Source organism: Apteryx rowi, unplaced genomic scaffold, assembly GCF_003343035.1.
Source record: "Apteryx rowi isolate R43461 unplaced genomic scaffold, aptRow1 scaffold_70, whole genome shotgun sequence".
Classification (NCBI taxonomy): Eukaryota; Metazoa; Chordata; class Aves; order Apterygiformes; family Apterygidae; genus Apteryx; species Apteryx rowi.
Window position 1 is genome coordinate 2,118,503 of NW_020450983.1, and position 22,961 is coordinate 2,141,463.

At 39.8% G+C, this 22,961-nt stretch overlaps 1 protein-coding gene across 2 annotated transcripts in view; it reads right to left on the reverse strand.

Moving 5' to 3' along the window:
- SLC9A9 (solute carrier family 9 member A9) overlaps positions 1–22,961 on the reverse strand; it is a 221,239-nt gene that overhangs the window by 192,086 nt on the left and 6,192 nt on the right. For both annotated transcript variants that reach the window (XM_026086985.1, XM_026086984.1), the window contains exons 2-4: positions 20,005–20,207; positions 14,703–14,780; positions 14,004–14,080 (exon numbers count right to left, since the gene is read on the reverse strand). In XM_026086985.1, the coding sequence (XP_025942770.1) occupies positions 14,004–14,080; positions 14,703–14,780; positions 20,005–20,207 (358 nt within the window). The remainder of the gene's footprint in view (positions 1–14,003; positions 14,081–14,702; positions 14,781–20,004; positions 20,208–22,961) is intronic.

The following is a 22,961-nucleotide window of genomic DNA, read 5'->3' on the forward strand; positions in this document are numbered from 1 at the left end:
GCCACCTGGCGGCGGCGCGGGGCGCTGCCCGGCGGCAGCGGCGGGGCGGCCCCGGATGGTGCCTGCGTTAAAAAGCCGTCGGGCGGCGGGTGCGGGTTTCCAGGCAATGGCGTGCTTGTGCACGGGGTACGTAATTTTAAAGTTTTCTCACCGCGCTACAGCAGAGTACTTGCATTTCCTGTTTCTCTCGTTGTCTGTTTATATTTTAAGAGTAATTAATTAAGCTACTTCTCTTCCCCCCGCCCCCGCCGGGTGCCTGTGAAGAGCAGTGCCGGCGGCCCGTGTCTTTAACGGGGAAGGAACTTCCAAACAGGGCAAGCAGACATGTCACGCAAAGGTCAGGCGCAATAATGGGCTCATTCAGGATCTTATTAAAAACATGAGCAAGGCTCTTGCATTGAATGACTGATGTAGTACCAAACACAAATATTCTTTTTGGCTGCAGCAGAAGTCTGTTTTGGAAAGATGCCAAGTTATGATTAAGATTTGGGCAGGAAACCAGATGCTGTGGTAACTCAATTGCATTTGTAAGCCCTCTAGCTCTTACAGATAACAATGCTGCGCGTTCTGGATTCTATATAATTGATAAAATATAATACTGCTTCTGGATTTCTATATGGGCCAGGCAAGAGAGGTTATATAGATGAATATTCCTTGGTTTAAATAGTGCTAATATGAAGATTACTGAAAGCTGGTGCAGTCGAGCCCCTTAGCACGGAAGGGTGTGGTGAGAGTGCTGGGCTCGGAAGGTGCTGACTCGGCTTGAAGTCCAGGTGGCACTTGGTTGCGGGTAGCCTTCCTCAGAGGTCAATACAGGGATGCAGTCAAAACTTGATCAGGCAAGGCTCTGAGTAACCTGATCTAGATTTAAAGTTAAACCCTGTTTTGGCTGGGGATTGGATCAGAGACATCCAGGGGTCAGAGCTAACCTAAATTATTCTGTGATTCCATGACAAAAGGGTGTTGAAGAACAGCCTCCCTAAGGTGTCATTCAGAGAGAAATGGAAATCGGCTATACCCATGTCCTGCTGGATAGTGGAGGACAGCTGCATAGACCAGATGACATGATTTGCAAGAGGAATGAGCAATATCAGATAGGTTTCTCTGCTTTCCTAATTTTGCTTCATGATACATATGTTCCATAGAGACTGCATGAACACACTTTCCACCTCCCAAAAATCAAATAAATGAAGATCATTCTCAGGGAACACACCTAATGTTTTCCTGTACAGACTCACTTGGATTAATTCAAATAGGTGTGAACAGAACTGTGAACATAATCCCTATTCTGTGGTCTTTTCCTTAATTTCACCATGGAGTGGGTTGTAAGGAAGGGTGAAAGTTAGAAATAGTGGAACTTTTTTTTTTTAAATGTTTTGTTTTGAATTTCCAATCTGTGTAATAGTAATCCTCTCATATATCATAAATGGGCTATAGAAAGCCTTTGATGATGCTGTATCTAGGTCAATCATATGTGTCTAGTCTATATATGACCTTATTGCGGAGTTTCACTATTAGTCATTGTCTTTTATTGGGTCAAGTTTTTTAGCACTGACATCCTTCTGCCTTACATTTGCAGTGTGCAGATGAACATAACATAACTGAGATAAAAGCACTCACACTTCCACTAAGGAAGAGGTCAAAAAGGGGTGGAGATTGTGGTGGTTTAACATTTCAATTTTGTTTGCTGCTGAACTCCAGAGAGAAGATACATAGCTGGGGAGAGGTGCTGCTGCAAAGAGTAAACAACAGCCCAATCAGTATATTACAGAAGAGAAAGTGATTTTTTTCCTATCCTGGGTTTGGAACTGGCTATGAGCGGGAGCTGATTAGCATTTCAAGATCCATCTTCATGCATAAAGTCCTTGATGCAGAAGGAAGTAAGATAATCCTAATCATTTCTCTTCTGTAAGACTTTTTTATTGCAGTCTCCATATTTCCAAAAAAGGTGAGGAGGAAGGAAAAACTGCCTGGGAAGCTAATTGCTGGGTAAGGAGGGATGATGGGGACAGAACTAACTGAATCAAAAGAAAAAATAGTACAAAAGATTAAAGTATAAAATGCCTTAGAGGAATAGACTGGAGGCAGAATATGTTCTGCTGTAATATATGTAATGGATAGCATCAAGAATAATTCAGGCTGAAAGGGATCACAAGATGCCTCTAGTCCAACCTCCTACTTAAGGCGGGATTGGCTATAAGATCAGACCAGGTTGCTCAGGGCTTTTTTGCAGTTAAGTCTTGAAAACCATTGAGAATAGAGACTGCACAACCTCTCTGGACAACCTGTTCCAATGCTTGAGTGTCTTCGTGGTGAAGAAGTTTTTCCTTGTATCAAGTCAGAGCCTCTTTTATTCCAATATGTCTATTATCTTGTTCTCCCACCATACACTGCTGTGAAGAGCCTGGCTTTGTCTTCTTGATGACTTCATAGGTATTAAAGGCTGCTATTAGGTCTCCCCAAAGCCTTCTCTTCTCTAGGCTAAACCAGCCTCTCCTTAGAGGGCAAGTGCTCCAGCCCCAGCCATCTTGGTGGCCCTTCACTGAACTTGCTCCAATTTATCAACATAGTCAAATGTATTTATCAATGTATCAAATGCAATGGAATTTCTTCTCAGACAGCAGTACTAAGATGAGACCAAAGACTAAGAGAACACCTTAGGTCATTCATTGTCTTCTTAATACTCAGAAATAACCTGGAGCAGGTTGGGAAGCAGAAGGAAGGCTCCTTATACTATTTATATAATACTACTGGAGTACGATAGGATTAACCTCTTCAGTTTTAAATTTCTATTGCACCTTTCACCCTGAAGCAGCTCAAAGCACTTTGCAACTATTTCACAAACTCTCGCACACATGATAGAGGTCATGACATTACCCATCTCGGTTCAGAAGGAAGCAGTGTGTTTGCCATGTGGCATGGCTCACGACCTAGTAGAGCCATGCAGTTACGTATGTCTTGAAGCAATGCATAACATGGGCTGACTCAGAGATCTCTCCACAGTCATGTGCTATGGGTGCAAGTTAGGCAATGGAACAAATGCACTGTAGTCAGTATACCTCCTTTTTCTCCTGCTTTCATCTGCTCCATAGACTGGGAACAGGATATGTATTTCAGAGGATGGCAGTGGACTGGCAGGATATGGGGTCAGAAAGGGTGCATATTTTCCATTTCACCAGGTCTAGGAAGATGTTTTCCCTGAAAGTTAGTATAGAGACTGACTGAGACTGTGAGACTAGCCTTGCAAACTGGTGGACTCCCAAATGCAGCCAAGGAAGCTGGGTTGCACTGCTGTATGGCATGGCTGCAGCCAAAAAAATAGGGGATGGCAGATGGGTCTTTGGAGACCACATTGGGTGCCAGATCTTAAAGGATCCATGAAGATCATGGGAAGAAGATATTGGGAGATCTATCCAGAAGTATCCATTCACTGCAATAAAAAATTTCATGCCTTCCAAATGCCTTCCAAGGCAACATTTAGCTAGAAACTGTAAAAAAACAGACAAAAATCCAAAGAACTCTTCCCCCCAGTGTGGGGTTTCCTCTTGGGGAAATATCTGGATTTGGGTGTTTTTCCTATTCTGCAACAAATGCTGTTTTTCAGAGGCGTGCCCGATATAAGTTTCTGCGGCTTCCTGGAGAAYCGACTGGATGTCAAGTACTAAATCGAACATCCTTTTGATTGTAATGAGGCTCTTGGTACTCCAGATTCTGTTTGTCTCCCAGGCCCCACATCTGTATTGTTCCCTATAATACAATTCATTAGACAGCCTTAGTATGCTGAAGGGTTTCTCTGGAAGATACAAATAATTACCCCCTGCTGCGTACCACATCTGTTTATGAGAAGAAAAACTGAGTTTTCTGCATGATCAACTCTGCTGCARTAAACATTGTCAGATGTTTATTGCGAAATGGCTGCAAATGCTAAGACTGAACTTGCACCAACACACATACTCGAATGCATCAAAGTACTCTTGGAAGAACTTTCGGCTCCAGGTGGCTGTTAGTCTGAGAGGCACTATTTTATACCAATATCTTGTTTTTAACACTGCTTCTTATCTGTCAGTTGACAACAGTCATGTAAATTAGGGGCTTTTTACTACTGTAGAACGCTTGGAACTGTTAGAACTCTCTGAGGTTATAGCTGAGGGAGAGAGAGGGTCTCTTCCCTTTTGTACTCCCTCTGCAAAACTCCTACACTTGGACATCACTGTGGGTGTATATTTTCCAGCTTCTCTAATGTTGTACTTTACTAACATGTTTTGGATTTGYTGAACATCTTTAAAGAGAAGTGATAATCGGGGATCACCTCTTATAACTGCAGCYGTCGGTTGCAGCTTGTGACTCCACAGACTGCAACAGAATTATTTTTCGATTCAGACTGAATAAAGAATCAAAGCTACCACACTGGGGCACTGAGCTACACATTTATGACTAAACACACTAATTCTTTTCCTGCCAGGGTTTGGTATTAGGTTGTCTTCTTTGGAGAACTCTGGGGAGAGCTAGTTAGATTTTTTAATCTAAATCATGCCTGTTGAGTTTGCACAAGTCAATGCAAAAATGGTACAATACTGTTCCATAATTGAAAGAAAACACCTGCATTCACCCTAAGATGGAACATGAAGACTGCCAAAAAACCAGAAAGAGTATCCAGTGCATGTACTGTACATTTACATAAGTTACATACAAATAGATGCTTACTGGTTTTGTCTTTGTTATTTCAAGTCATACTTATAGGCTGAATATCTGTTTTCAAAAGATTAACAGAAATTATTAAAGCCAGACATCTGAAGTATGTTCAGGGGGTTCTGTCACTGGGAGGGTTACTGGTCTATATGTAACTTTGCCTCTTTCTCCTCAGTTAACATCTACAGCAGCAAGATACTTTAAGACATTCCCCCCCCACACCTCCCCATTCTGTTAATACTAAAAATAAAGTTTTTTTTGTTCTCGCCTATGAGGAGATTAACACTCRCTATTTACAGGTGGAGTGTGGAGAAAAGATGGACCTGTTTTCTTTGCATCATTTGGTGAGAACATGCAGTATAAAAGAAAAAAACCCTTTTAATTAGGAAAAAATACTACTTGTAGAGGAACTATTTCTGAACTAATACGGAWATGATCCTCTGGGAAAGCGAGAGCTAGATGGTGTAACAGTTGATAATCCTTGTAAAGATATTTGCTTGGTTTACAAAGTAGAGAGCTCTGAAGATTTTCCTGTTACCCTTAACCTGGCCCCATTTTTCATTGCAGAAACAGTTTCCAAAATCCAGAAGAATCACGCAGCACTTATTGTGCAGTAGATTCAAGCCAAACAACATTTGGTTTTGCTCTGCTGAAGCACATAGCTACAAGTGTTTAGTTTCCAAGTTGTAAAGTCTGTCCGTAGCCCACAGATGACGAGGAATAGTTGGAGTATAAACTCGATACTTTCCAGATCAGCAGACACCATTTGTATATTCCATTAAGCTTCAGTCAGCAAGTGGTACAGCACACACCCATAATCTAACTAACCGGCCATCTGGCATTTCCAAACCACCTAAGTGTCTATGAAAAAGGCAAGTAGGAAAAAAAATCAGACCCCCAGAGTCATGCAGTGCTCGGTAAATGTAACTGCTGAGTGTTGAACTACTCAGGCGGGTGCTGCTGAATACTTGAAGAACTGGAACCTGTGTCTGCCAAACATATAGCAATATCTTCACAAGTCCTGCCTCGTGTTACTCTGAGGCCAGAGCTAGCTAGCTAGCTGTTGTTGGGAAGGATGTAAAATAACCTTAATTTTCAGGAGAAAGTGCCAATGCACACACACATGTATGTCAGTTTCTTTTCTTTTTGAAAGACTATTTTCTACTAAAACTGAATAATTGTAAATCTGTTTAGATGGTGTAAGGAATTTGCCTCTTAATAAGGATTAAGGTTAATAAAGATTAAGCAGGTTAGTGGGAGCAGTTTGGACAGGTATACTGATGAGGGAACAAAATCTTTGACTGGACAGCTATGTCAGGATGCACCATATCCATGTAAACAACGTAAGGAAAAGTTGAGCATTTCTTGCAGCTGTCACTTCTCCATCAATTCAACGCACCCCTTACAAGCTAAAAGGTGGGTTGTTGAAAAGGTGCAATTAATAGTGAGGAAAAAACATTTTCAAGTAACAGTGGGATTTTGATACCGCCAACACTTGAATGTCTACTTTCTTAGAAAGCTTATGATGGAAAGCCAATCTTATGCCTTTTTTTCTGAATAATATTTGGAGTAGTATTTGATATTTCTTGATACCTCTCTGTCTCATGTATATATATATATGCAAACATATATATGTATGCATACACACATATATTTTATAAATACACACACACATATATTTTTATACAAATACACAGCCAAAAATGTTTTTGGTTTTCAGCCAAAAATGATTGAGATTCAGTGTTTTGCAAGAAAGAATAAAAAAGGAGAAAAAGGTATTCCTGTGTTCTCTAGATGTTCGCCAAGCATCTTAGCAAGAAGTGACTCCTCAGCTATAGTTTGCTCCACTGAACACATGCAAAGGACAGTTTCTCTGCTTTTGCCTAGAGTTTTAGAAGGTTATTAGAGTAACGTATGATATAACATCAAAACTCTAAATCTGCTACAGTAACAGGTCAGTAGATAAGATTGTCAAGCCATCCATTCTTTCAAAGAATATTCTCCTCTAACTTTCCAAGGTCATGTTTCTGTTAGGACCTCTGCTTTTAGTATCATTTGTAACACGCATTTGAGCAGTCATTTGTAGAATGGTGAGGTAAAGGTTTTTTGACTGCCTATGAGAATTAAGTATGAAGACTTATTCCTTAAACCTTAATTTAAATGTCAGGAGAGACTTCTTTGTCCAAAGTGTTAGTCTCTGAAGTTAAACACAGATGCACATGCATCCAATCACAGACCAGTACTGGAAGTGATCAGGGCAAACTCTAACCAACTTTGGCTCTAGTTTGAATACGAAGAGGTTTTACCTCTCTAGATAGTGAAAACTATGCGAGGCTGAATAGCTAACATAAACCCTTACATCTTTCCCCTTAAAAATATTGCTTCAGCRTCAAAAATCTGTGAGTAATAAAGGAAATAAATGCACATTGCCTTTCTCCCTTTGTCAGAGACCTCAGCAACTTATGTTTGGTTTTGTGCAAGATCCCCCTGCCCCCCCTCCCCCAAAGGTATTATATTGTAAAATGTGCAAAGCACAAATTAGCAAGGTACGACTGATTGCCAGGGAACTTATCGAGAGAAAAAGGAGGACTCTCTGGATGAAATAAAAAGGGTAGAAAGAGGAAGATAGCAATGGTAGGATAAAGGTGTAAAGATCAGAGCATGGTGAGAAAAGACATTTTGAGTATGAGAAAGAGCAGAAAGAGGAAAGGATATAAAGAGTATGAGCAAAATGGAAAAGAACAGAGGAAGAGGAAAAGAATGAGAGGGCTACAGAATAGGAAGAAAACTACCGAAGGCAGGTGAAATCTTCCAAACCCAGGGTGCTGCATCATCAGAGATAATATCGCGAGTTTACCCTTTTAAGTGAAGATGGACTCTTCAAATTTTACACCCCGTTAACATGCACYGGAGAAATACCTTGCCTATTTTTGTATCATGGATTAGAGTATGGAGTATCCTTCCCCTTTTCCATTAAATTTAGAGGAAGTTGCATGTGTTTGCCAGCTTTTCAGGGTATTTCCATTCTTCAAAGAACTTYGCATATTTGTTGAATAAGTATTTCTAAATTACTGTCCAAGGGTTTCATCTTTGGAGTAAATGGATTTTATACAAGAAAACATCAAACTGCTAAGAGAGGATAACATAAAGCTGAAATGAACTTTAAATAAGTTAACTATTAATGGCATATCATACAAGGGAAGTTTTTTACAAGACTTCCACATTTAGGCATATCATAAAACAGGTGTGGAGTTCGTGGGAAAGAGTAAACATCCACGTTTAATTAGTGTCCATTGTAGCCTTTATGTTTTTCTGCTACCAGATTAAAGCCAGGTATAACTCTTCTGTCTGAACTGCACACTGCTTGAAGTAAATTTAATGGGAAGGTGAAATCAAGAAGGCTGCAGACATTTTTTGGTGTAAATTGTTGTGCTCTTACAAACTTTGCTATGAACAGGCAACAATGATGATCTTGAAATGTCTCTTCCTAACACTTATTTACCAGCTGTTTGTATTTTGTCACTCCACTGTCTTGAAACTAAAATTACTCTAATCTTTCAGATCCAAACCCTATTTTTTAAACTCAGCTTTATTCAAGCAAAATTCTCACTGCTGCCATGAAGACAGATCAAGCTTGGCCTAAGTTGTCTGCAAATACTTTTGCTATTTGAGTTGCACATTCACAGAGTTTTAAATTCCAGGAAAATCAGGCCTTGCCAAGCCCACTGGACAGTCTGGAAAAATATAAGTAAGTGAACTGCATTCTGAATATATAAAGTGTGTTGTTGGCATTGCAATTCGAGAGAACCCAAGTGAAACCAAATAAAAAAAATCCCAGATAAAGCCAATGTTATTAAAATAATCAGTGCTCCTGTGCACAGACAGCTTGGTCCTGGCTGGGAATGGGGATGCTGATCTAAGAAGTGAATATGATTTCAAGAGGGAAAAAATGCAAATCTCTGCTCTCCCTGCCACTCAGTCCCCCATATGTTGCTCTGATAGGTTGTTATCATAGTGTCAAGGTTTTCCCAATTACTTGAGTACTCTTCCAGTATTAAAACTGAAGATACCTACCRCAGGTGTCAATTCTGGAAGATACATCCCATCAGATTAGCAGAGTTTATTAAAAATAAAACCTAAGAGAGGAGAACACCATTCCTTAAAGCAGCTAAATTTAGCCCCTTTTCCCTACTTCTTGTTAAAAGAAAAAAAAAAAAGAAAGAGAGTAGGTTCATCTCACTTTCCGGCGGCCAAACTCAGGCTCACTGAGCAGCATCAGCTCAGTGCTGCTTCAGCTTACAGACATCAATATACAGCTAATACTCCAGATGCATATTACATGGATGGAAATACCCCATGCAACAGTATACACAGCACAGTGACTGACTATGTAGCTCTCTGCAGAAAAACACCAGGAGTCCTGGAGAACATCAAGTTGAACATGAGTCAGAAGTGTACCCTTGCAGTGAGGAAGGCTAACTGCAGATGGGGTTGTGTTCATGAAAGTGTAGTGAGCAGGTCAAGAGAAGTGATTAGTCTCTGCACTTGTGAGGGTGCGTCTGGAATAATGTGCAAGGTTTTGGACCCCCAATACAAGAAAGATACTGACCCGAGAGAGTCCAGCAGAGAGCCACCAAGTTGGCTTGGGAGCTGGTTAGACATGGCGTTAGACAGAGAGCTGAGTTTGTTCAGCCTGGAGAAGAGAAGAGAAGGCTAAGGGGGAGCTGACTGCTGTCTTCAGCTACAGGTGGCTATAGAGAAGATGAAGCCAGATTTCTGAGAGGTGCACAGTGAAAGGATGGGAGGCAATGGCTACAAGTTGTAGCAAGAGACATTCTGAATGGATATAATAAAAAATTCTTCATAATGTGGGTAGTTAAGTACTGGAACAGGCTGGCGAGAGAGACAGTGGAATCCCTATTCTTGGAGCTATTTAAAACTCAAGTGGACAAGGCCCTGAGCAACCAGATTTAAATCTGAACTCAGCTATGCTTTCATTAGGAGGTTGGACTCTTGTCAAGACCCCCAGGAGTTGCTTCCAACCTAAATTTTTCTCTGAGTCTGTGAAACTCAAGTAGTCTGCTACAGCAAGAGACTGTTCCCCTCCCTCTGAGAAGGCCTCAGAGGGGCTGAACCTGTATGATTTTTCTTAGGGGTAACAGAGCTGTTTTGCCAATCATCCTACACTGTTCTTCAGGTGACTGGAAGCTGAGACTGCTAATGTGGAAAAATTCTGTTGAGAAACTGGATCTTTTATCATGCAGAGCCAGAGCCAGCAGACTCCGTTCACCAAGAAGGACATGACTTCTGCAGCAGTTCTGCACGGTCCATATGTGTTGGAAGGGGGGGATTGCTCCTCTCCCTCATGGGATCTCTTTGCATTGAGTGTTGCTAGGCAGGCTTGGTGTGAAGGGCAGCATCTGGCCCATCTAGGAGAGTTCTGGAGTTATAAACTGTGGATGTGTGAAGTAGCTGTGAGTATTACTACTAACATGGCCAAGCATTCTTTAGAGCAGTATTTACTTGAAAGCAATAATGTCTGAGCACTGCCTACACTGAAAAAAACAATGCCCCTTACCRCTCCTTCCCCTGCCATCGGTGGGAATATTTGATTTTAGCCTTTCCATTCAAATTCCCCATAGTTCCTCTTTCCTGATACCAGARGACAGCCTTGCTTACAAAAGCAAAGATTTACAATGAGGAAGCAGGCACCATTGTATTGGCTTTGCCAGAGTGTCCCATGGCAACGTTTTAGGGCTCTGAGCATTTGCACAATCCAAATGATGTTCTGGTTCTTTCTTATGATATTCCCCAGCTGTTTGTGGTTTACAAAGAGAAGTCTGGTCCTTCACTGGTGTTATGTGTACACTGTCACTAGAGCAAGACCCACAGAAGGAGTTTGCAGTGAGGTGCTTTGTCATTCACTGAGACAGGAAGAACACAGATCCGGTGGGAGGCTGCAGATACACAGACTCTGAGCTTATGTATATTCATGTATTGTACATAGATATGTGTGTGTGTGTGTGTGTGTGTGTGTGTTGTGCATGCATAATAAAAAATAAACACTACACATGTTCAGTCACTCCTATGCACAAATATTTGTCTACTGCAATACAGTCTAGAACTACCTCAGTTTTTTGGKTTTTTTTTTCTCCTTTCTGTTTTAACAACAGCTATAACTCTTCATCCTTCTGTCTTAGGGTATTTCTTTTAGGACTTCTTTTTTCTTCTCTTTAGTAAAGYTTTTATATTATCTTCCTTTTTTCTTCAGGGACATGTTTCATTCTTGTCCTGGTGTGTGCATTATGCAAACATGCTTCATATTCAATAGGCCTTATTCTGTAAATATTATCTGCCCCTCTGCAATGATTTCAGTGGGAGCTGTGGGTTCCTATGAACACAATACAAGGCCCAATACTACTCGGTGTTTATTCCTGTTTCTTAGGGTTTTGTTTGGATCTTTATCCCTGACTGCAGGCTCGAACTTAGAATTGCTGGAGCTAGCAAGATCTTGCTGTATTAGATTCTATCTGCATTTATTCTGTTTTAGATAAAATAACATGGATACAGAAAACACACCATTTGGAATTTAGGCTAAACTTTTTTTTTTTTTTTGGTGTGTTTTTTTACAAGCTTATCAAAGCTGCTCTGGTGTTTTCCTGATACCAAGGGCAATATCTCATGTAACAGCTCAGAGAGCAAATGCATGTTTAAAGGCATCACTGGGCTGGACAGTTCTGCTGCTTTTCTGCAGTCTCACAGAGCTATTAACAATTGGCTTACAGGAGAGAAAGGTCCAGTGGTTAAGATAAATGAGAGGAAGCACAGGAATAGTCCTAATGAGATCAAGAACCAGTGGTATCTCAGTGATATGTCAGCTCAAAGTGTTATCAGGATGCAGAATTTTACTGAATTTATTATTCTAACCTTAGTGGAGCTATATGGATGTGAATAGAAGCAACTCCAAGAGCTGGGGTCCTACTGAGATGGATGYTGCTGCAAACACAGATGGGGAGAAATGTGAGCTGTGCAGCTGTCCAAGCTGCGATCTTCATGGGTCTGTCATGCAGGCATTCATCCACCAACTGATGGTGCTGCAGTGCTGCTATTTCTCTTTTGCAGAGATAAGTGCCTTTTGGGCTTTATCACAAGCCGTAGAGCCTCACAGAGAAATAAACAGGGCTTCACATTCAGGTGCATCAAATAACCAGACAGTAAATTGTTCTGATTGTTTAACTATGTAGTTTTGTGGAATACTGTGGATTCCAGGTTTTTATAACTCTGTGGTTGTTTCCATTAGAAAAGAAGGACCCTGTGGTTTCCAGAGCTTTCTGCCTCACATCCTTCTCCAAAGGAGACCAAGCAAGAGGAGAGGTCAGAGGATGAGGTGCCATTTTCTGATGGAAAGCCAAATTTCGGAAGGAAAACCATGACACTTCCACTTGGATCACAATCCATAAAGCCTCCTATATCACTGGCAGTATGACTACCTGCAACTCCATTATGCTACAGAGACACCTTCCTCTCCAACTATCTTTAAAAGAAGAAAAAAATATATAAATTCTGTKGGAAAAAAGAGAGGGAGCTCCAAGACCCATTTTTTCCCACTTTTCATCTCTGACAAGCTGGACACATGGCACACTGTCTCCCTGAGTTATTGATTTGTGTCTGAAGGGGAAGGTATCCTTTCTCCTTAGCCCACAGATGTTCAGCAGTTTTTCTCATGTGAAGGGGAAGCAGTCACATACAGATTTTACATTCCTTTGTACTTCAGCACAGAAGGTGATCATACTTCAAATGTTCCTTTACATTGTGGAGTATAAAATTTCCTGGTATTTGGAGTGACCATAGCTTGTGGAAWATTTAATAGCCACAGTGCCCCAGGTACATTACTCTTTCTAAGCTGCTTGATTATTTGGAATCTAAGATGTCAAGATAGATATGATGCTATCCCCATAAAAGAACAGTTTTGAAATCATTAAACTCTAGGTTATAGGTCAATCACTTGTTTTACTAATATCAAAATGACATTAAAGGAGAAAGTTCCATCTCATAATAATGCTAAGAAGGAACATATATTTTGATGCAGCATGTACATCTTTACTTAAAGGTCCATTTTAAAGAAAGGGAGTCAGAAGACAGAAGTAAATTAATTGCTTCTATAATTTGAAAGTGTTTTTCATAGGTTCAGAATCCTAATCAGCTTTAAATTAAAGCACTTTCATAAAAACTGAAGTGTTTCMATAAATCTTTCCAAACCATGCAGAGAGATGTAAATGGTAGATYTGAGACCTGACACAGCCCAGGACCTCAAGTAAATCCTACAAGATCCAGGGTGTTTCCTAGTCTAAAAGCTGAACACCAGTCTTTCTCACTTTTACTCAGCACAATCCCAGCAAGAGCAAGGCTCTGTGCAGGCACAGATACCCTCTTATTGCAGAATCCAGCTCTGGTCATTAATTTTCACCTGGAACATGAGAGCTGAAGTATCTGCATGGTATTCATTAATGCTTTGAAACACATRCACTTTTCAGTTTCTAAAGAATTTTTAAATGATTTGTTTACTTTTGCTTGAGCTAACCAAACAGATAAGCAAAAGTTTCRCTTCAGGCTGGCCTGGAAATATATAATCTATTTCTGACTTTTCTTTAATTAGGCAACTTTTGAAACAAAATTAGAAACTTTTCATTTTTGAAATATGGAAATAAAACAGGATTTTTACCCCCTTTGTTTTTCTTCCTTTCTCTTTTTATGCAGATACTGTTTAGTCATACCCAGGCTAAATTCACAYGCAGTTTCAGACTGAGACTTTTAGCAAGACCTTCAACTGAAAAATTTCCCTTGGCCCWTAGTAATGACTTAGCTCTTTTACAYGTATGCCACTAGGTATCTGTGTTCCCCCCTTTCATGCCCCCTCCGAGATTTAAAATTCTTCCTTTCTTGTTRGACGTCTCCTCTCCTGTAGAAAGAATTCTGGTTTCAAGCATAATTTCAAACAAGAGAATGGTTCCCTTTCTTGGGACRGGTTGTTCAGGCTACAGGATTGCAGAAAGACGTTCATACTTATATTGGTCACAAACCAGAAATGAAGGATGCAATTTCTTGAGTGCCTTAGAAAGGGCTTACTATGTAAGAGTCTTGGCTTTTCCATCTCAGCATTCCCTGATAAGGAATTACTTTATCTGCTTCCCACGTTGTGAAGTATATTGACCATGCAGAGTCAGYAATTCTTCCTGCAGTTTAGTTTGTAATTGGGAAAAATACAGAGCACTGATACTGACCAGTAATAGTAACAGCAGAAGGCATTCACTTACCCTATGACAATGCAGGAGATAGCAGTTCCCAAAAAGGCGTAGGTTAAAATTGATCCTAAGTTACGAAAAAAATGTCTCTGGGGAGGGAATTTTGAAAAAAAGCCTTTTGTTARTAATAGAACAATAAAGCCAAATTGAAACACTGTGTCTAGAAGTTCCATTCCATCTATTCTTGCTCTTGTTATAGCCAATAGCTCAGATGTAAAATGAAACAATATAGGCTACAGAAGATATTTTTGAAAATATGATTTAAGATGATTCATGCTTTGCTGCTTGGAATGCCATTGAACTTCCCTCTTTTATATATGTGGCCAAATGCTCCAGTATCGTAACAGAAGTTCACCTTGAAAGTACCTGATGCAAACATTACCATAATCACATCCCTTGAACACACTAAGTCCATGATCATATAAAACTCTGATAGACTGCTGCCTACRTGCAGTGTCACCAGATTCACAGTGGCCTCTTCTGACCACTGCARTATGCCCAAATGTTACAAACTGCACAATCAAAGCTTCGCACAGGTGCGGAAAGGGAGCAGAATAAGGTCCACTTCCCTTTCATATTCCCCCATTCCTTTCAGGTTATTGCCATGCAATATAACTGGTAATTGACTYTTTTCTAWGTCACTGGCCTGTTGGATCTACAAAGTAGCAATCACATTCACCTACTTTTGTAACATAAGAAAGAAGCACACACCTTTTTTAAACTATATCCAGCATGAAATATAATGGGTGGCAGCAAAATGTTGAAGAAGATGGCAGGATCAAATGTCATCTGTCAGAAAGAAAAAAAGAAAGTGTAAGGAGAAATAAAGCAGCATTTCAGTCAATAGGATAGGTTTTAATTGTACCTTTTTATCAGGATTTATCTCAGTGTCAGCTTTATGAGTCACACATGATTGTCTGGAGGTCAGAATGTTATTCAGTTATTTTCATGTAAGTATGAATGTGTATTTCCTTACTGCTTATATATATCGAATACTACTTGAATGTTTAGAATATTAAGTAGAAGGAAATCAGCAATGCACTGGTCTGCCTGGAACACCTACAGGCAATGTTACATCTGGCAGTGAGTACTTGCACTTCAGACCATCCAACTTGACAGCTGTGGTTCAGGCACAGGCTTCCTGTTCAGTCTCAAGAAAGGCACAACCTTGTGCCTCAATTTCCTGCTCACAGAATGGCAATAACAGAAAATACCTGCACTACCAAAAATCCAAAGTAACGGTTCTCTCAAACCGTATCTATTACGCACAGATAGAGCCTGCTAATGTGGCCTAATGAGCTATTGGCTATCAGCTAACAATATATGCTTCTTGCACTACTGCACCTGAAAAGTGTGCACACCTAGACCATCTTCATTCCTTCGTGACAGGTTAACCCAAAAGTGATCAAAAGTGGTACATTTCACCTCACATTTTTAACAGGCAAGGAAAATGCATGTGGTTAGGTAATACAACTTAGACGCGACATAACTCATTACACTGTGATGGTATAATCAGTTCTACACAACGGCCAGCACAGGCTCCTGTTGTCCTGAAGTTTCTCAATCAACCCACTGACTGCTTCTCTAGCTTCTTTTCCCTCATAACACATCTAGTAAAATATAATCTGTCCAGTCCAGTCAATCAGTTTGGATAGACGGCCACAAAACAAGTTCTAGCCTCTCCACAGTAACTGGCTGCTTCTCCTTGCTAACGAAATGCAAGTTTGGCAAGGCACAAATTGTCCTGTCCTGCAAAAGCACTGCCTGTTGAAACYTGAGGTTCACAAATGGCATGAAGCCTTTTCTTCCAGATTTAAAGGTTTTGACACTTCTTTTAGAAGACGTTATTCAATTTAAGGGTTTTGTGAAGTGCTTAATTATTAGCAGCTCAGCTGATTTACCRATAATATCCTTACTTATGTGTTGTTTTTTCTATTTCTATCTGTGCTGACATTGCAAGTCATATTGTCGTAGCAATGAAACTGAAGTATCTTTCTGGTGACAGCCATCTATACCTCTTAGATAGCAGGTTAWTAATTTTCTGTGTTASCAAAAACACAAAATATCACTTTGCAAGGAARTCTGAGCGGCACTAACTCTATCATRTTGTYTACATATCTCMTATCTGTTTATAGRCATCAAAGGCATACCTTRTATTTTCTATAAACTATTGATTAGATTCAGCCATTCTGTAAAGACTAATGTGATTTTCTTCAAGGAAATAACTGAACTGCAATTTGCTTTCAGAACTGAAGGTRTGTTATTCAGACTTGGAATATTCTTGGAATATTCTCAAAATCCAGCTGAGGATCTGACACTATAAATACTTATACACTATAATACTTATATAAGTATATACTTATAATGTCAGCTCCTCAGCTGGTATAAAATGCTGTAAATTTKTTTACTTCAGAGAAACTACACCAATACATACTAGCCAGAGAGCTAGTTAATTATTCCTCTTTCAGTTACGTATGAAACCTGCATAATTTCTATTAAAAGCTACCGGATGAAGGATTTGAACTCAATATAATAGAGTATGTGCATATAATAAACAGTCTTTTGGAAACAAATTATGTTTCTAAGAATTTTGGCCTAGATTATGTTCAGCATAAATCTGTTCTCCTCAGAAGAGACATTTAACRTTCTTCATGTTCTCTTGGTGCATTTGCACTTGCATACAGAGAGAATTGATCTGTATCAGTCAGCAGCAGGCTCTGGGACCGTCCTTCAGCAAGAAAGTGATAGAGAACAATTTAGCTCCATCCTCAGAAAGCAGCTGACTCTCCTTTCCTGGGTGTTCCAGTGTGTTCCTGGCATAAGAAGGGGATAAATGGCTGGTGCAAAAGCCGGGCAAACCAACTTTACACTAGCAGAACATTCCCTTAAATGGATGAAGACAGGTCTAAGTASGGTAGAAAAAGACCAAAACACAACAGAAAATGTAAACAATTTCAGTCACCATATGTGATTCTGTTTTCTGACTGCCATTGCAAGTGTTGAGGTGTCGTGAAATTGGTAATGCATCTAGAGTTCAAATAAAGTGTGTTCATCAGCTAACGCTGTATTTTATATACATCACACATGCATTTTTGCTTCTGCAACAGCAARACAGCATACAAAATACCCATTAAATCTCTTAAATAATGCTAGAATGCCCATGACATTAGGCAAGGCAAAAAGTTCTTTCCCCAGCTCTTGTCAACACACTGTTCCCACTTGCCACCAACTTCAGGCAGAGAGAGCGAGCAATGACGATGTTCAGCCACTGCACTTCATTTCAAGTAACTTTCAGAAAAATGGAATCCTGTTTAAAACCACAACATTGCTGGAGAAAAACATTGTTTTAATAAGCCTGTGTAACCCACTGCTCTGTCATTGGGATATATTATATCAATATCTTTAAAAGAGACAGGATATAATTAGCACAATGTCTTGCAGCTCCTTTGTTTGGATAAAGTGACATTTTAAGGCTACAGTATAGTGGATGAATTATTTAGCTTCAAAAGAATAAGATCTGCCTACAAAATTACTGCTGTCTTCTTACTAATGGAGAGCTTGATTTGATAAACAGGAAGTGAGGGCTCAGCCTTTTTTTTTTTCCATTCTGCTTACTTTGAATTATTAAGCTGATAAGAACTAGCTGGCAAATAATGTGTTAGCAACTTTAGCTATGCTGACAATTTTACGGAAAATAAGATAGAAAATGAATTTTGTTTCACTTATAAACTAACATTCTCAAATGTTAATTTTGGAATTAATTCAGCAAATAAGATAACATAATTTTTTCCATAGGCAGCAGAAATCCTGACTGCATGTCTTATTATTATAAACTGTACTATAAAGGATGCATATTTGTAAGTCATGGCACAGACTATTTTTTCTGATAAATGCACTTAGTAAACTTTTATACTGAAGTAAAAAGGGAATTGCAGTTGTACAGACAATCAGAGCATGGTGCAATCCTGTTTTCTGTTTTTTATATCACTGCTTTTGCCCCAGTCAGGAAGGCTGCCAGGCATTGTTTTTGTCTCCTAAATGCTGTTTAATTCCCTCCCTCACTCCCCATCCCCCTTTTTTAAAGAGGGCATTTGCCAGATCATTTTAAGGGAAAAAGGCATGAAAATAATAGTAGGCTGAGCCATCTCTTTTAATCTAGAGACATCCACAGTACTAACTGCACAGCTAAGACTTTTAAGGACCTTTCAGCAAAGTAAGACTGTGAAAAGAAGATCGGGCAGTGCCCTTTAAGGGCAAGAGAAATTTCTGTGTTCCTCCTTCCTTATGATACAAGCCAGCTTCAGTATACCTGATTTGGTGAAGATGTTCAGATGCAGTAGATTAGTACRTATAGCTTGGAAACCAAACACACGCATTGACTGAGACAAATCTCTTGCAACCAACTTGCAGGAAAAAGGATGAGGACTCAGCAAAATCCGACCAGTGTGCCACAGTATCTTCCTGTCTCCACCCMCCCAGCTCTCGTGGTCCTTGACCAGACAGTTCTTTCTGAGAATCAYGAGACTCTGGAGCAGCAACCGGCAGGCACACGACGGTCCTGCATCAGCAAGCGACTGGATCAGATGGTTGAATTCTACTGCTGCCGACCTTTAGGCACTGGCATTCCCCAGTGTACTTCCAAGCCTAACTTAAAAGTGTTTTTTAATGATAACCAGTATAAGACACAGGCACATGTATTACTGTGCTAGATAAACATTAAGAATACTTGGAAAAAAGCAAAATAATATATTACAATATTGTAAAAAAAAATGGTAATTTCTGAGGGGCTTAGAACCTTCATATGAATATTTGATGCCTTTGAGCATAAAATCTGTTTTTAAAAAGTCCCTCTGCACTCATGAGTTTTTTAAGGTGTCATTTTGTTTAGAAAGTGAACATTACAGGAAGTAGAGGTTGCAAGGGCGGGGAAAGAAAATGTAGGTATCTGAATGTAACAATTTCTCTTTGTAATGTAACAATATATTTTTTCAAGTGCAACGGTTTAGTACTGACAGGATTTATCTGTAAATATTTTCCCATGACTGATGAGGGCAATGTGTTGGGTCCAGGGTGCCTTAGCGTGATTTGACCGCCCCGCCTCCCGAGCAGCAGCAACTCTAACCTTTTTAGCTGGTAGGGATCCCAACAGAAGCTTTGGTAGCAGACTTGCGTGGGTGTGCGAGGGCGCACATGTGCGGGTCTGTGCACACGCATGCATATAACACACGGGAGGTTTTAGGAGAAGAATATCATACAAAACAAGAACAGTGCAAGTTATTAATTATTAAGATAATACTAACARGATAAATATTTAATTGTTATACACTAGAAAACAGAAAAAAGGCCATGACCTCGTAAAGGACTCTAAACTTCCTCTCACGCTTCCCGTTTCGCGCCCTGCCGGAACTGCCGCATGACCGCCTGCAGGCTTGGGGACAGCCAGTGAACCCCCGCTACTGCACCGGGATGAGAACGCTGTAATACATTTAAGCGTTAGGAAAATCCATCCATAGCAGCTGACTTGTTTACAAGCTTACACGATGTAAAAGGTTTGTTTGGGGTTTGTAGTTGCCCCCGCCGTACGCAGGAGGTAACAACCCTGCCCTGTGTTACGCTGCCAGCACAAGTCACGTTTAAGACAGAGGACAAAGAAAGAYTTCAGTGAGGTTTATAAAGCGCCGGTGGGGTGGGCCCAAGGTAGCAGCTGCCGCTGCTCCTGATGAAATCCGTGTTTTCAGGGGGTGGGACTGTCGTGTAGCAGAGCTCAGGCAGTTATGCTTCAAGCCTACAGCCAGCTGAATTCAGGACGCAAAACTGAATGATAGTCAGGTTTCTACTGCACCTTGCTTCCTTTTCCTGTTCTCCCTCCTCACTTACCTTTCTCACCCTAAATTCAGAATAGCCTCTAACTCTCTGTGTCACATTTTAACTTGAAACTTGTTTCTCTCTCTCAGGTGCGTAAATGAAAAAAAATACCTTACACAGTTTAGAACAAAAAGAAGATAGTTTTTACCTTTTGAAGCATTGCATTGCCTTGGTGACTGTTGACATTGTGATGGCTGATCTCTCGTTTGTATTGATATTCATAGACTTGGTCAGTTATATTAATGAGTAGAGTGGATGGCCCAAATTTCAGCTTTTCACATTCATAAACAGTTCCACTTTCAACATCTGAGGGTTTTGTTGCATATCGTATAATTAATCCCATTACAAGGCCTGGAGAGCAAAACACACAAAAACCAAAACCCAAGAGATTAAGAGATGCTTTGCAATTACTGACTTGGAGAAAAATTAACTTGCCCTCTTTTGTTCTACTGTAGCTAGGACACCACCTTCTYGGTGCTTCCACCTTCACAGAGGTACATCTCATGCAGTACTTGACGGATGACCATAAAGTATTCTTCCAAAACGACTGTTTAATTGGAATACAGATATTGGCTTGACATGTGCTCAAGCGTATTCCTGTTTTGTGATCCAACTGCTGGAATCATCCTGGTGGGGTTATTAACTGAGTTGCTCAACCACCACGAGTTCAATAGATACTTAGGGAAGGGGGATGGCAGCATAACTGAAGTGCTATACTGAGCACACATAAATCAGCTGAGCTCTTGGTGATTTTACTCACTTTGTTTGTGGGGACAAAACTCCGACACATTATCCGCAGGCACATTATGCTTTCTATAAAAGACTGTGTATTTATGAGGCTGCATGAAAACAGCAAAATAAAAGTGGGAAGAAGGAAAGGAAGATTATGATTGGGATTAAGGTTTGGTTTATTAAAAATTTAGGACTCTTATCCAAGACAGTCATTTAGGCTCCCCTTAGCATTAACAGAGGAAAATATACTTGTGCAATTTCTCTCTGGGAGGTGCCTCTCTCTCTGTTGGCTCTAGTGGGAGTTTGCAAGATTGCTGCAGGAGAGGGGACAAAGATTTAGCCAGATAAAGTTACTGGAGATCATTTCCACCATCAGAGACTTGGATGGGGTTTCCAATTTAACTTTCATGCTTCTTGCATGTCCTATATGCCTCAGGTCCCAAGTTCATGAACATGTTACATGTTAAAGTTACTAATTACGAATACATTCACAAAATGCTAAGAATATTCAGATTAAATATGGACAGAAGCATCTAAACATCTAGAGAGATATATTTAATAATGAAAGATAAGAAAGAAATTAAGTTACAGGAAATAGCTGATAGAAATCTGACAAATATGATGTTAAAGTTTAAATTTTATCCAGCAATCAGAAGCCATGGTGATAAAAGTGATTACAAATGCTTAGATAAAYAGAATGTCCCTATTATTCCTGTTTCCAAGAACAGAAAATCTCTGAATTGCAGATTTCTGCTGTACATGTAAGGCAATCTTACAGTTAGCTGGATTGATGCCACAATGAGTAACAGCTGTATTGCTCTCTCTCTTGTTTAGTATGGTTGATTTCTTTAAACACTACAGCATTTAGATAAGTAGCAGAAAATCCCAAGGCCACTTTTTGAAGCTATATAGCATTTGTACAATAAATCAAATAACAAATTTAGCTGCAGTAAAAGACAATTCCTCAAAACTGTGGGGGAAAGCACTTACAGGAAAAGGTAAGCAAGCACTGTAAATGTTACTGTAATATATGACTTTTACAGTGGTCAGTCCCAAATATCCAAAACCATAAGTCAGAACTCAGGAAACCGTTAATTAGTTAAAACAGTCAGAGTTTTGGTCTTATTTTTATTTATTTTTTCTCTAGAAGAACCACATTATTTCGTTTACAAATTCAACTTCAAATACATTAAAAATTCAGATTCACTTGGTGCTTGGACAAGATTCTTCCTTCTCATTGTCTGGAATGTAAAACTTTCATTTTTTCCAATTTTTGCTCCTATCACTCAATGTGGCACTCCTGTTATCAAGTGCTAGGTAGACTTAATGCATTCGGGTAACAGAAATATTTTGCAGACATCCATCAATGCCTGCTCAGGGCCTGCGACTGAAAAAGCGTAGTCAGGAACAGGGATATTTGGCAACACACAATTTGCCAGAACCACTATCAAGTCACAAGATGGGACAGGTTTAGATTAGTCAGGTGGCAAGAAGTGTTTGGTTAGAAGAACGTGCCATTACATCCCGGTCACCCATCCCACCGTCCCTTCTTTCACTTTCTTGTTCTTTTCTTCTGCATTCTCTCTCTTTGTCTGCTTACCAAACTTCCCTGTATGTCCCTCCTTATCTCTCCCACCGATGTTTCTTCTGTGCTCACCCAGCATCCTTTCCTGCCTTGCTGCATTTCCTGGACTCTAATATTTACTTGTTCCTTTACAGCATCTGTCATATTAACTTGCYATGCACCTTCTCCTGCCTTTTCCTCGGCAGGCTTACCTAGCCCCTCATACTCATACTACGTCGTCTTCCCAAAGCATGTAGGTAGCCATTTTTTTTCCTACTAGTCTTGTTTCTGTTACACTGGCAAGAAGAGTATCACACTTAACAGGCTTCCTGCTGCTGCATACAAAAGACTGTAAGGAAATAGCACCCATTTTTAACTGAGCGCTCAAAAATCATGAATGAAGTGCTAAAAACATAAAATTGCTTTTAAAAATAGGAGTTTAAACTCTACCATTTGCAGCTCTTTTTCTTTTCTTTCTTTTTTTTTTTTTAAAGCCTTCGAAGTTTAACTGATTATGTGACTTACACACCTACTAACTGTAAGAATGGCTATTGRGAACTGCTCAGGGGACATAAGTAGAGACTGGCAGACTGTCTTCACTGTCCCTCTTCTACTGTCAAGTAGGCAGATGACTGTTTTTTACTCTATTCGAGATTCCTAGAATGTTTGTTGTATTGGCTTATTTAGCATATGCTTTGAACCAAATTCTGTTTGATATTTTTAAAAATGAAAACTAATGATGTTCTCAATTACATTAATGCATTTGCATTAAATTGTGTGGGCAAATTATTGCAAACAATAGTGTCAAG